Here is a 14,599-nt window from a genome sequence, read left to right as displayed (position 1 = left end):
GGAAGTGACAAACGCGGCACTTTGCCTTAATGACGTAAGGGCAGCCCAGGAAACAGACTTGGAAAAAATGGTGGTTTTCCGGAACGATCCGTGCGGCATTGTGTGCCTTTTTATCACTTATTTTGCGGTACTTTACGCCGATTACGTAGTGGTAGAATGGCTTATAATTCCCACCATGTTCGACAGGTAATAAAGTTGTGTTTCAAGCAAAACGTCATCGGAAAAGCAGGAAAAATGAAATGATAAGATGAGTTCTTTTTTTTTTTCCTGAGGCTGAACGACTCGATTCAGCCGGCCTGGCTACTTCCTACACGCACTCAGTGCGTCAGTTTCGGATCATTGACACTTCCGGGATCCGGATCACTTCAAAAATTATTTCAAGTGTAGGCCTAACCAATTTTTTTTTTAGAGAATTGTTTTCACTAATTTGAAGGTCTATCATTTTGCAATTGTGGGCATGGTGGGGTAGGCTACTCCCATGACTCCTAGAACTAGCTATGAATGCTCCGTGTGAGCGGAGTTTCAGTCATTGATAGACACAGAACCCCGCAAAATTGTTTGCAGCACGAAACACCAACTAAGTACAAAAACGTCCATCAAAACACAGACATTTCCCACAGACCCGCTGCACAGCTTGCCCCTAAACTCCGTACTATACCTCTTGACATACTCACGTAAGTTGCGCATAACAAGCATTGCTGGATTCTGTCGGTTTTTAGGCCAAAATGATGAAAAATCGATTGATGATTGATCGATGATTGTCGGTTTGCTCGGAGCGCACCGCTGGGGGTACGTTACTTGCAAAGTTGTACCCATGCGCATACTATCATTTCGCTTGTACGGTACCCCTGTGGCGCGCTCTGAGCGAACTGAAAATCATCGATCGATCATATCTCTGCATGCACGTTTTAAGTGTCGGGTTGGCTCAGTGCAGAAAGCTGAAGTAGCATCAGGTTGCAACATTCTTTCCACAATTGGAATTGCTGTATTCACCGAAAGATATTTATCCCTGCGTGCGACAGTTGCGGCCTGCGAATCACCCATAGACGCGATGCAGTTTTGTGTGCAGTTTATATGAAGGCGTTAAATAATCCTCCATAGCCGTGAATTAGAAAGAAAAAGTGATCAACCGATGGCAGGGCAATAAACTGATCAAGCAAAGGCATTTCTGCGCAATCTAGCAATAGGTACATCACCGTACATGTAGTTCCAGTGCAAATCCGCCGATTGCTCCAAAAACAAACACTGTTCAGTACATGTCAGGAGACAAAATCTGTGATGGACATTGTCTAAAAATAAAATTGGGTACTCAATCAAAAAATAAAATTACATTAAAAAAAGATAGTGGATATATTGCCGGCGGCAATCCCTATCAACAGAGGGTGCTGTACTCTAAGATAGGGCTGAATTATAAGATATATTAAATTACCACCAACGGTTGTGTAGCACCTGTGGCCTAGTGGATAAGCAACGGATCTCATGAGCAGGAAGATCCGGGTACGATCCCCGCTGGCGAAATTTTTAAGGTTTTTTTTCCCCATCCCCAAAAAATAAGAATATTCTTCTTTAATTATTTTAATATGTCTCCAACATTTTATTGCCGTGTATTCAATTTCTTTTTCAGATTTGTGGCTCTGGGGGGATTTTTTTTAAAGGGAAATAAAGTCCCAAATTGTAAAATGGTCTGATTACCATCTTGTAAATGCGAAGTTACAACGATAATGTTGGCATGGAGCCAGACTAAAATTTGTCACCGGAAATTACCAAAAAAAACAGTAACTGCGCATGTTCAGTGCATATCCGGCAAGCTAACGTTTACTAAAGGTTTGCCGTTTCTGGCAAAACATCCACTGCCTAAGGAATAAGAAAATAACAACTCAATCATTTTTTTTAATGTCTCTCTATATTTACAGCTTATGGGGTGCCTTCCATGGACTTGTGTTCAACTTAATTGTCTTAATGATCTTCATGTCACATCTAAGAGCCGTGCTCTCTGACCCTGGTAAGCTGCCGAGAAACTAGTCCGAGTAACTTGGACCAAACTTAGCGCCTTTTTAACATTCGGACATGGTCTGGCGATAGTAGGCCTAAGGTCCAAGCTAATAGTATGAGCTGGACAACATCATCCTGACACTGTCCCAAAAACCAACATTTTCCAACAAAAAACATCAGATTTCACCCTCAAAACAGCCTCCAAATTACTAGATATGCCACCTGAGGTACAAGTAGACATCGATGATTAAGATGGTTGTACTGAAGTTTACTTACGATCCGGAAGAAAAGTGAAATTTCCTGTTCAATTCTGAGAGCTCCCCTCGCGATCTTGAACACGTTAAATTTCCGACTCGTGTTAATGTTTGAACGACGCGATTTCTTCTTCATGCCCAGCGTACATTCGATGGTCCCCGTATCCCGAGTGCGATTCCGTTACCGAGCGCGCGCGATGCATCGATTATGATAATGAGTCACGTTTGTAAACACAAGTGCATTTCGAACTGTGAAAGGGAATCGGGAACCAGCTTGAACTGGTATCCGCCATAAAAGCTGCGCTAGTTCCCGACTCCCTATTATCGTTCGAAATGCACATGTGTTTACAAACGTGATCCAGTCTACTCATTTCACTAACACACTCACTAGTTTGGTATTGTTTGTTATTTTTACGAACCAATATAAGAAAAACTGCACATTTCACTTTTGAATTGAATTTGATGTGAAAACAGTGAAGGTCAAGTATAAATGTCAATGTCTCTGCATAGAAGTCTAGACAAACATTTATTTATTTGGTTTGTTCAAATAGAACTCGAAGTTTGATGTTTAAAATGGAAGGTATTTAGTTGAAAACAGATCAAGTTCAATCAAGTATTGTACACGTAGAAAAACATTCTCCTTCTCAAGAAATGGGCAAGTGTGGCCCAGTGGTTAGGGTCCGTGGCTCATGATCAGAGGGTCAGGGGTTCGAATCCAGCTGCTGGCCATATGTTGTGTCCTTGGGCAAGCCACTTCACCCCCACTTGCCTCATCTCTCCACCCAGGAGTACAAATGGGTAGCTGGGGAGTAACCTGTGATGGACTAGCATCCCATCCAGGGGGAATAGAAATATTCTCAGTGATTTCATGCCACTGAAACCGGATATACATGTAACCGCCGGCCACATTGGCTCGTGACAGACTTTACTTTTTTTTTACTCTAAAGAAAACGATATAATACAGACTAGACAAGTCCCCCCCCCCCCCCACTTTTTAAAGGGGGGGGGGGGGGATATCATATCGTTTGTCCCCCCTCCCGCTTTTTTCGCCCCCTCCAAAAAAATGTAGCCCACATATTATTCGATAGCTCAGAATAGCCGATTCAATTACTCCAAACTTAAAAATGATGTTTAAATTGTGATCTTTGGCTAAAAAAAATGCGTTAAAGTGGTCAGAAATTGCCTCAGATCAACCACAGAGCGTCTAGAATCCAAAATGTTTTGGGAGCCCTTAAACAGGCCCTGAACCCCACGCAGTAAGGGCTTCGCGCTCGCATTAGTTCTGTTCAACGAAAGTCTCCCCCCCCCCTCCCACTTTTGAAAAGTGATTGACGCCCTTGAGTCAGACAAGTCAGTGGGACTAAACTCTAAAGCTGCAGCCTGAAGCTAAAGTCTGTGACAAAGCGATGATGTCATCAACCTCAATACATGTAATTGTTTTACCTGACCTTTTTTTAATTCTGTTTTTTTCCCTGCAAGGTATTGTTCCCCTTCCCAGCATCAATCTGGACTTCACCGGCATGAGAGCTGGACAAATCCCAAAGAAACTAGTCACAAAGGTACAGCTGGAAGGGATCGCAACCTTCAACGGCCCCCCTACAATGGCGAAGGCATTGTGCATGCTGTTGGGCAAAACTACTGCCCCATGATGGATTATCTGAACAATAGCTAGCACAATGCTTTCCCCCATTGAAGGAAGCCTACGTGATAGCATTGACAAGGCGCCCAGATTGCTATGTTGAAGCTCTTGTTAATTCTAATTGGATATACAGCAGCCGATTGCTACATGATGTCACGCACCGAACGGACAAATAATACCACCCGCGTGATTGTGCGCCATGTCAATCCTTGCGTGCACCCATTCACGTCTTTGCCTAATTAAAAGCGAACTACACACCGTAATTTCCAAAAATGTGTCTTTAGACATATCTTTGGAAATGACCTTCTGTTATTGTTTTCTTCAAAATGACAGCAGGCCACAAAGAATAATTTCACAGGGAGTTTAGTGCCATTGCTATCTTTGAACCAAATATGCGTTTCAACAATAATTTCCTCAGTTAGTTTTTGGATAGCTGCAAATGATATACTCTACCTTTAAAAGGGTTTTAGAGAATTTGGAAAGTGAGGGGTCAGGGATTAACACAATTTGACACGAGATGGCAGAGTAAATGCAGAATACCCCGCCACTCGGAAATACACCCCTAAATTCTCTGGCTACGCGGTTGGAATCACTGGAAAAAGAAACAATTCAAGTCCATTGCCAGCTACGCGGATACTGTGTGGGGATCCATTTGAGAACGAAGCAACACAAAATGAATGGGAGTTGCTGAAAAAAATTCTTAAGTCCAAACCAACTGCCACGAAGTGGGAGTCCTTATATGCTTGAGAACGAAGCAACACAAAAGTTATGGGAGTAATACTGAACAAATTCTAAGTCCAAACCAACTACCCTGTTGGCTTGATATATGCTTGATAACGAAGCAACACAAAAGTTATGGGAGTAATACTGAAAAAATTCTAAGTCCAAACCAACTACCCTGTTGGCGGCTACTCGGATATGGAGTGGGAGTGCAGTGGAGCATGACGCATAGTACATACATGTAGCGCTGAGAAGGTTTATTGAGGGCAATCAACCGTGACTTCGTAGCCGGCTACGAGGTGGATAGATCGTATGCTGCAATTGTGCCGAGATGGCACTGTTCGTGCTTAGATCATTACAACAGATCAGGGACAGTCAATGATTTATTTTTTTTTTTGGTGTGCTTTCTTCAAACTTAAGGATGGCATCAACTGGACAGTCTGTCAAAAGTGTGAAGCCTACAGACCGCCACGGGCCCACCACTGCCGGATATGCCGACGATGTATACGTAAAATGGACCACCATTGTCCGTGGTAAGTCTCGTCTGCTGTACACAGTGGAATTTGCCTCCTTATATAACCCTCCTGCTATTTAAACAGTCACAGACAGCCAAAATGTCCATCCACCTCCCCTGCTATGCTTTAAAGAAGTTGTGGAATGCTCGAAGACATTTCCGTCATTTTTGGGGTATATGTAGCCTAAGGTGTGATGAAATAAAAACGACTATTGTTTCTGTCATGAAATGAGTACAAAGGTTACTTTTGAGAGCTATTTTTCAGGTCCTGTTTTGACCCGAACGTGCAATTTGTGTAAAAGTCGTCGTTGCGGGCAGCAAACAAAACACAGTAAATCGTGACGTAATAAACAGGACTCGTTTATGCTACTCTGCATCGGGAGTCCTGTTTATTACGTCACGATTTACTGTGTTTTGTTTGCTGCCCGCAACGAAGACTTTTACACAAATTGCACGTTCGGGTCGAAACAGGCATGACAGGACTTAAAAAACAGCTCTCAAAAGTATCTTTTGTACTCATTTTATGACAGAAACAATAGTCGTTTTTATTTCATCACACCTTAGGCTACATATACCCGAAAAAAGACGGAAATGTCTTCGAGCATTCCACAACCTCTTTAACACAGGCTAGTCACCAGCAGTCAGATCATATGTCAACCAAGCACTGTGACTAGTCAAACTCAGTCAACCGACCATGAACAGACAAAGCAGGCAAGTTGTGGGCACAGCTAGCTTATCAGTTACCCACAGTCAAAGCAAAGCTGTATCAAGTTACTTAAACAGTCCCAGCCACTCAATCCTGCATTGTGTAGGCTTGGAATTCTTAACTGTTTAAAACAGTCACTTGATTGATTTTGACTGAAAGGACTACTTGGCACAGAGTGTATGTTTGCATAGGACGGTTATTAGACTGGATACCTGACCTCATATCGTAGGGGAGGACAGGCAACTCCCACAGTGATCCTGAGACCTAATTTGGGCGATTCACAATGCAGAGCGCCACCAATACTTTGCCACGGAGAATCCATTTTTCCCAGTGCATTGTGGGAGATGGTCGACAAATTCGCAGCGCGGGACATTCAAAATTGTTCGTTTTTTCCGGTCAGTAGTTTCGTAAGCATATAACTTGAGTATATGTTTGCCCTTATGTTTTCCTTTTATCAACATGGTGTGTTTTTGGAAGGAGGCAAAATGCTATGCCCCTATCTATAACATAATAGCTCAGTTGTCTACTAACACTCATTCAAATGGGCCATGTTTTGTCGACCGTAAACTTGAAAAGTTGACTCTCCATGGCAAACTCTTGGTGGCGCACTGCATTGTGAATCGCCCGAATTGGTTGCTGTGCACGTTACGATGCTGACTTCCTTGAACTCTCATTGGCCTTGCACTCATTTCATTCCAAGGTAATATACAACATTTGCAAACATCAAAAGACAAAACTACCAAAATATTATGAAATACCTTACTTGACTGTGAGTGAATAATAGTCTCAAGCATCCATTGAAATCATGGCACCTGGTGTGCTGTCATTTTCAAGAAAAGTGGAATTTTTTGTATCAGTTTCCAACGATGGTCGGCTGACCATCGTTAGAAAAAATGCTGACTTTTTCAATACTCCCCCCGGTTTACCCAATTTAGTTAGTCCACATTGTGTTTGCAATTGGTTTACACATCCGTCAACGAAAGCAAGCCAGGTAGTCTGGTTCTCTGACCTGACAATTCCCCGACGTCTTTAAGTTCCTTCATTTCATCTGAAGTACATGTAGGCTCAGGGAATCAGACTACAAGAACAGTGGGGGTTTTTTCTTGGTTTTTCCAGCATCTATGAAAACAAAACTTTAAACAGGTCAGTGTTACAATATTTTCTATAAAATGCTAACCCCCAAGGTAAGTGTTGTATAGGCCTATTACCTTTAAACACAATGCCCTATTAGTACACATTAGGATATTTAGAGTTAATTGACACCATATTGCCCTATGTCATAGGTCATAGGTCATTAGATCAACACCTAGCTGGCTGATTTCAGACTCCAAATCTGATGTGATAGACTTTGAGACTAAAGTCAGTTTTCTATTTTTATTTTCTACAGGATCAACAACTGTGTCGGCGAATTCAACCAAATTTATTTTATTCAGTTTCTATTTTATGTGGGTAAGTTGAACCTTTCCACTTCCATTTCAGAATATTAGATATTTGAAGTAAAACACGGGTACCCAGGTACGGGTACCAGTAAACGAAATGCAACCCCAAAATTCAAAATCCCAGAAGTTGTCCGAAGGGCTTTATAGCTTTACAGTGTAAACTGCAACTTTCATGAGGGCCATCTGTCGCGCATTAAAATGCACAGGAACATAAAATCTGTTTTGGTTTGTCATGTAGCCTAGTTTTCATTTTTAAATGGCATTCGTTTGCGTTGTCTGAGAAGTAACTCAGCTGGTAGTCATTTGTAAAGTTGGTTCTGGGTACCCGATCCCATAATCTGGAACCGGTTCCTGACATTAGCGATCAGGTACTCCGGAACCCGGTTCCGATGCACAGCCTAGTCTAAGGGCTAGACATTGTTCTTGTTTGATATGCGATAACCCGCCACCGTGATAACCGGCCACTGCGCTATCACGACCAACCAATATCGCCCACAAACCTGTCAGAACAACGTCTAGGGAAACTGCTGATTTTTCCCCCCGAAAAATGGGGGAAACTAGTGCGCATACGCGACTTCTGCAGGCAATTACGGTCCATTTTCAGTCCTACACATACTACACGTAACAAAGAGCCGACCAGTGAAGTTGCACAAAGGTATTGCTGCATCTTTTATTGCACTGGAAGAAATTTGAGAGTTTGCTTCAGAACTACTATAAATTTTTTGAATTGCGTGCTGCATATTAGGCCAAACAAGTGCGCGTGCATTACACAACCAATAAGAGTTTCCCTAGACGTTGTTCTGACGGGTTCGTGGGCGATATTGGTTGGTCGTGATAGCGCCCTCTCGCGGTGGCCGGTATCACGGCGGCGGGTTAACGTTATCGCGTATCAAACAAGAACAACGTGTAGCCCCTAGACTATGCACAGCCCTGTCCCTGACATTCAATTGTTGTTCTTCGTATTTTGCCAGGTATTGCAGGGTTGTATGCTGTGATTGTCACCATCATATCCTGGACGTACGATTGTCCCATTTGTCAGAACATGATACAGAAAAATGCAAGAATGTGAGTACAGCAACTTGTTTTTATTAATATCTATTATTATTTATTTCTGGTAATGAAACTGATGATTCCTCAAAAGCGCGCTGTAGCCCGAAAGCCTGAAGAAACCTGTAGAGAGAAGACAATGAGAAGAAATTACAGTTTTAGAGGTGGGAGGAAAACCCCAGAAGAATATTCTGGGAAAACCCACAGAATCAGGTACAATGCAGGGACTGAAAACCCAATCCACATATTAGCCCAGGCGGGATTCGAACTTGGGTCCACGTAGCGGTAGAAGGCGGGGATTGTACCGCAACTGTGCATGATGGAATTCTAAATGCAATTTAGTGTAGCACTTAAAGATATAGTCCATCATTTGTAATTTGTGCATTTTGTTCGTTTGAAGCAACAAAAGTGTTCAAAATCTAATGAAGGATACTGAACAACTAACCTGATGAAGTTTCAGCTCAGCTTCAGCTGTATATTCCGAGAAAAACAGCATTCTAGGATCTCAATTTCAAATCAAAAGTTGCTGAATCATGTTTTGAATTGCGCCTGAATTCAGCGTCCGAGACACCTTCTCACTGAGCCGATTGCAGCTACGCGATGTCGGCACTGATCCGATGAATTATAGCAACCGCTATAATTATAGCAACCGCCAATGCTTGCGCGCACTTCGCTGAATAACAAAACGAACTACTAATTTAAATTTTCCTAGGAAAGGCCTTCTTTCGTTGATTACTTCAAAATGACAGCTTGCCAGAAAGAATAATTTCACAGGGAGTTTAGTCCCCTTACTATCTTTCAACCAAGTATGTTTTTCAACAATAATTACGCCAGTTACTTTTTGGATGGCTGCAAATGATGGACTATAGCTTGAACATCATGTACTATGTAGAATCATTTCCGATTACCCAGAAAAGTACCTACCGACTTACTGACAGAAACCTTGCTCAAAGTGAATAGGACCAGTATCAAAGTCCCTGTGAAATTGTTCTGCGTGGAATGTATCATTTTTATGCATTAGCAACAGAATCCAGTTACCAAAAATTGGACGTACGGTTTCCCTGTTTTCTCAAAATGTATAGTATCCACTGAGCTGAAACTTCAACGGGTTAGGTTTTGAACATTCTTCTTTGGATTTTGCGTGGTGTTATTATTGGAAACGAACAAAATGCACGGTTAGCAAATGGTCTTACATGGCTGTAACTCCAAATATAATTTTTCTGTTTACTTGAGTTTTGTGATGTCCTTTTGTGTTAACAGAGCTCACAGTATCGTCTTAGTGGTGCTGTCCCTACTCTTTGGTTTGTTTGTCGTAGCCATTGGATGCGATCAGGTGAGTCAGCTGACCAATCAAATGGGTCCCTTCTGGATGGGCGGGGCTTGTGATATATTGCAGGTTTATCCACTAGATGCAATTTAGCAATGGATATTAGAAACGAAAGGGGATAGCAGGGCTGAGATTTGCCAGGATTTTTTCTGATTTCACAATTTTTTTGTCGGTATTTTTACTGATTCTGAATTTTTTTTTTTTTTCAAGATTTTTCCTGATTTCAGCATTTTTGGTCAGATTTCTCCCTGATTTCAGGAATTTGTGTCAGGTTTTTTTCTTGATTCAGCATTTTTTTTATTAAATTATTTACTGATTTCATGATTTATTTGTCCTGGTTTCAGCATTTTTTGTCAGAATATTCCCTGATTTCAGGATTTTTTTGTCAGCATTTTGTCCCCTTTTCAGCATTTTTTTAAACAGTAAATTTTTGAAATCTGGAATCCATGAGGTTTTTGCTGTGAGATGTTTTTACTGAGATGAAAGTGTAAAGAACAAAAGAAATGGGTATTGTAAGGGATGCCTTTGGACAAATTCAAACACATACCATATGCCGGTACATATACAGTGGAACGTCGCTATACCGAACACCGCTATACCAAACATTCGGCTATACCGAACATCGTCCTTGGCTCCCGATTTTTGTGTACAAAACCAACCGAACATTGTTGTTGAAAACAGAAGAGCGACAAGTGGCTATTATTTCCCCAAGGCATAGAAGGGAAAAGCCACCCATCAATGCAGGTAGTAAGCTCAAAACTGTGTAATTACATAATTCAATAGTCGGCAGGTGTTCGAAGTTGTCTTTCAGTAACTACCAGGGCGTGCAGGGTGAAGTTATGAAGGGCGCATTTATTGAAAAGTGAGTACCGGAACATGGGCAGCTTAAAATCGCTATACCGAACGATCGCTATTACGAACATTTTTTGTGGATCCCGCGATGTTCGTTATAGCAGCGTTCCACTGTACTTTGTTCTCTAGCCCTCAGCGACCCCCAAACACCATACCGATTATTTTGTGGATTTTTTATTTTCCATCTTAATGCCTTCCATTGTTAGAAGTGTAACGTTTCATTGTATTTCTCCTCCAAAGTTCCAAGCAATATTTGAAGATGAAACTGCTGTTGAACAAGTGAAGAACAAGCACGACAAAACGGGGAATTCCAACGGCTATCGAAGCATCAAAGGGGAGAAGTCCAAGATGATGCTGCTACAGGAAGTCTTCGGCAAAGGTAAGGACTGTCATTTACCTAAGTAAATGCTAAAAAAAGAACATCTCACAAATGCATCGTAGATGCAAATGCAAGGTGGCTATTCCATGTTTAGTAATGTTTTAAATTAGGTTTTGCCCTTCACCGACGTTTAAACACTGTATACTCAGTGTGTTATCACCCCGACGCAAAAATTCCATCTTATAATAGTTTATGCGGTACCCGCTGCTATGTACATCAGATTCGAACCGGCCAACCGATCCCGTTAGCTCGGTGGTCGAGTGGTAAGACATCTGCACTAGAAAGCAGGAGGTCGTGGGTTCGAGTCCCACCTGAGTGATTTTTTCCAACTTTCACTCGGGAGGTAACACACTGAGTATCATACAGTGTTTAAACGTCAGTGAAGGGCAAAACCTAATTTGATTTATATCACCCCGACGCAAAATTCCATCTTATAATAGTTTATGCGATACCCGCTGCTATGTACATCAGATTCAAACCGGCCAATCAATCTCGTTGGCTCGGTGGTCGAGTGGTAAAAATCCACCAAAATGGGGGATGGATTTTTGATAGGGTTGGGGAGGTTAGGGTTAATAAATAGGCTCATAAAATGACAAATTAGCGTAGGGATTGGTCATGCATGGAAACAATATTTTTTTTGTCCTGCAAAAGTTACGTAATTTCATTTTAAGATTTCATTTTTTACCGTACAGCAAATGCACCATTATATTTTGTCCATGGTTTCTGCGTTTCGTTTGTTCCCTTGTCTTGCAGGATCTGTCTTCTCGTGGCTGTTGCCGTGGCGCACCGCCCGCCGCGTTCCCCTGACTCCGCCCATGGACTGGGATGTATGACATGCCGTCTCTTTAGCGCCGATTGTCTTCAACTTTTTTCCTTTTCATTGGTAGCGGACTGTGGCGAGTCAGTAAAGACCATACAAATATATGATCTGTGTACTTACATGAACCACAAGATGGAACTGACTAAGCACAGAAACTTAACTGCTAAGCAAAAACAGGTCACCAGCCAAAATGCCATGCGATGTATATGGCTTGTGACTGGTACTCTGCGGAATTTTTGCAAATAATAATTTTGCAATGCAATATTTTCTGCTTTAGCTTTATGACATTTGGCCATGGTTTGAGAATCTGTGCATCTGAAAACTACTTTTAAAAATGTGTTATATAGCAAGACAGATTTCAAGCCAAAATACTGGTGTTTTCGCTAAATCTGCCTTTAACCTGAATCTACTGGTCGTTTTCGCATAGCACCATCCTGAATCTTTCAAAATCCACCACTATCGTGACTATGCCATGAGATCCCAGCAACTCGCGTTCTTTCTTCTTTAACTCTCTTTTTGGCTCGAACCTCTGCTGAGCGGAGCAACATGCAGTACTCGGGCCTAGGCCAAATTTCATGGCGCTGCTAAGCGCACACGATTTCCTGCTAACAGAGCCTCCGTCTATTTCATGGAGACCGTAAGCAGTAATCACGGTAAAAGGGACGCTTACCTGAGAGGAAATGAAATAGTGCTTAAGGTTAGCACAGGTTGCTGGTATACCGGTAATTAGCACAACGTTCCTGCTAACTGTTAAGTAGCGCCGTGGAATTGGGCTCTGCTCAGTGTAGCAAGATCAATCAGCTCAAAAATGCCTCGGAGTCTGTGGTCACTAACTTCAAGCATGATGCAACTGTGGCATTGTTCAATGGGACTAGCTCTCATTAGGCATGTTAGGGAGGTTTAGCAGTGCAACCTTCGCGAATGCAAAGGCCATTTATGGGTTGACGTGTACGCAGACATTTTACGTTCATCCACACACCCATAAACCAAACCCCCCCCCCCCCAATCGGAAAATTTGTTAGTCCTATAAGCAGGCATGCAGCTGGAAATTTAGAAAACGAGGAAATTCAAAAATACACAAGACTAAACAGTATTTTTCAATTTGTTATGGCTTCATGAAAAGTAAAATCATGGAAATCAGAGGATCTGATGCCTGTATAAGTGACCATGGTTAACAGGTGTAACAGAAAATGGGCAGCCTCCACCCCCCCCCCCCCCCCCACCACCTACCCTTCTAAGGTGAGAACCCTGGCTACGCCGCTGCATCACACATAGTATACCTCGACTACAACACTGCGTCCCTCTATTCCATTTATCGCTGATGATTTTTTAATAGAAAATGTAATGCAGGTTTTAATTAGTGTTTTTTGTATTGTTAATACTTGAATTTGTCGCTGTACATTTGTAAATTACAGGTATTATCACATCAAGGCCATTCTGATAACTATGATATGTAATCAATCATCAGTTTATTTATCCTTTTTAATTGTATAAGAATCTGCTGTCTTCTTCTAGGCCTATATTAATTTTGTGCTGTTCTGTTCTGATTGACAGGTTTTTTTATATTAGGTAACAAAAGTTAGAATTTTTTAAACAAGTGTATACCTAAAACTGCCATTCCTGATATTATTTGATGTATGCATCATGTTCTTGATATTTGTTGTTTAAAACTGCCACAGGGAATCTTTATATGTGGAACGCTGTGGTCCAATGGTTACGGTGTTTGACACACGTGCCGTAGGACGTAGGTTCGAACCCTGACAGGGAACATGGTGTTTGTGTTCTTGGGCAAGACACTTTACTACAATTGCCTCTCTCCACCCAGGAGTATAAATGGGTACCTGTGAAGGTAGAGACCAGGATGCGCTGATCTCCAGCTGCTGCAAAGACTGGTCTCGTGGCCTGATGAACAGGGGTAATAATTGTGAAGCGCTTTGAAACCTTTGGTATAAAGCGCTGTATAAGCACTAGATTATTATTATTATTATTACTACATGTATTATTTTATTTGGTATTTGGGATTGAGTCATTCACATTATGATACAATTTTTCCACGAATGGGATCAACAAGCTTATTTTTGTTGTATTTCCTATCAAAATTTGAACAGTAAATTTAACCAATTTATTTGCTATGTATGATCCCAGTTCACTTTTTCTTGTGTAATAAAAATGTATAATACATGCATCAATATATACATGTACTCCCCGTCTATGGCTGCCTAGTCTCCAATGTGAAATCATTTCTGTTTGATAAAGGCCTGCGATGTATTTATATTGAAACACCAATAGTAGTTTTGGAAAATCATGTACATGTATTTTTAATGAAAGGGGGAGCATCAGGGAAAATATAAGGTGGATGCATACATTTTGTTGGCATAAGTAAATGTGAATTTGTTAGAATTAATTAGTTTTGTGCAATAAAAAAATGTTCATCACAAATTGCTTACATACCTGTTTTTACTTTGTTGAGAAACTGGAATAACCCCCACCCCACCTCCCAGAAAAAAAATAATAATAAATTAAAAATATAATTTTTTTTAAAACAAATCACAAGCTTTTAGTATTCGTTACTATAAAAGGATCAAAATAAATACATCTTCCACGCCAAATTCCATGATGAATTCGTCATCGATAACGTTATCCATGGACCATTTAATCTGTGTTCAAGTTCCAAGGGTACGAATGACGTCATTCTGCTGTTTACGGAGATGACGTAATTCTTTTTCATCTGCGGAACCGTAGGTTTTGCATCGCAGATCTATTATCATGGTCCATGAGTCCATACAAAATCTCTTTCAAAAGTTTTCTGAAGAAATTTAGTCATTTCCTCTTTTTCTTTCATTGTTTGTACATGACATAAAGGGTTATTGAAAATCGAATTTCTCAATATATTAATTGGTTTGATCAGTT

At 41.2% G+C, this 14,599-nt stretch overlaps 1 protein-coding gene across 1 annotated transcript; it reads left to right on the top strand.

Moving 5' to 3' along the window:
* Window positions 1-21: 21 nt before the first annotated feature.
* Window positions 22-14,128, top strand: LOC119735661 (palmitoyltransferase ZDHHC3-like). Its single transcript, XM_038209458.1, has 9 exons — window positions 22-186; window positions 1,914-2,002; window positions 3,726-3,805; window positions 5,026-5,138; window positions 7,213-7,274; window positions 8,236-8,329; window positions 9,572-9,644; window positions 10,731-10,869; window positions 11,623-14,128. Exons 1-9 carry the CDS (start codon window positions 68-70, stop codon window positions 11,700-11,702), a joined length of 849 nt encoding a protein of 282 aa, XP_038065386.1. The 5' UTR covers window positions 22-67; the 3' UTR covers window positions 11,703-14,128.
* Window positions 14,129-14,599: the final 471 nt, after the last annotated feature.

This window comes from Patiria miniata, unplaced genomic scaffold (genome assembly GCF_015706575.1).
Source record: "Patiria miniata isolate m_02_andy unplaced genomic scaffold, ASM1570657v1 HiC_scaffold_29, whole genome shotgun sequence".
NCBI classification, from domain to species: Eukaryota; Metazoa; Echinodermata; class Asteroidea; order Valvatida; family Asterinidae; genus Patiria; species Patiria miniata.
The sequence above is the reverse complement of the archived record's forward strand: the minus strand, read 5'-3'. Positions and strand labels throughout refer to the sequence as shown.

Coding starts and splice junctions, on each gene's coding strand:
- LOC119735661 (XM_038209458.1), top strand. CDS start 68: ATGGTGGTTTTCCGGAACGATCCGTGCGGCATTGTGTGCCTTTTTATC. Junction 9,645..10,730: donor TAGCCATTGGATGCGATCAG/GTGAGTCAGCTG, acceptor TCTCCTCCAAAG/TTCCAAGCAATATTTGAAGA. Junction 10,870..11,622: donor ACAGGAAGTCTTCGGCAAAG/GTAAGGACTGTC, acceptor CTTGTCTTGCAG/GATCTGTCTTCTCGTGGCTG.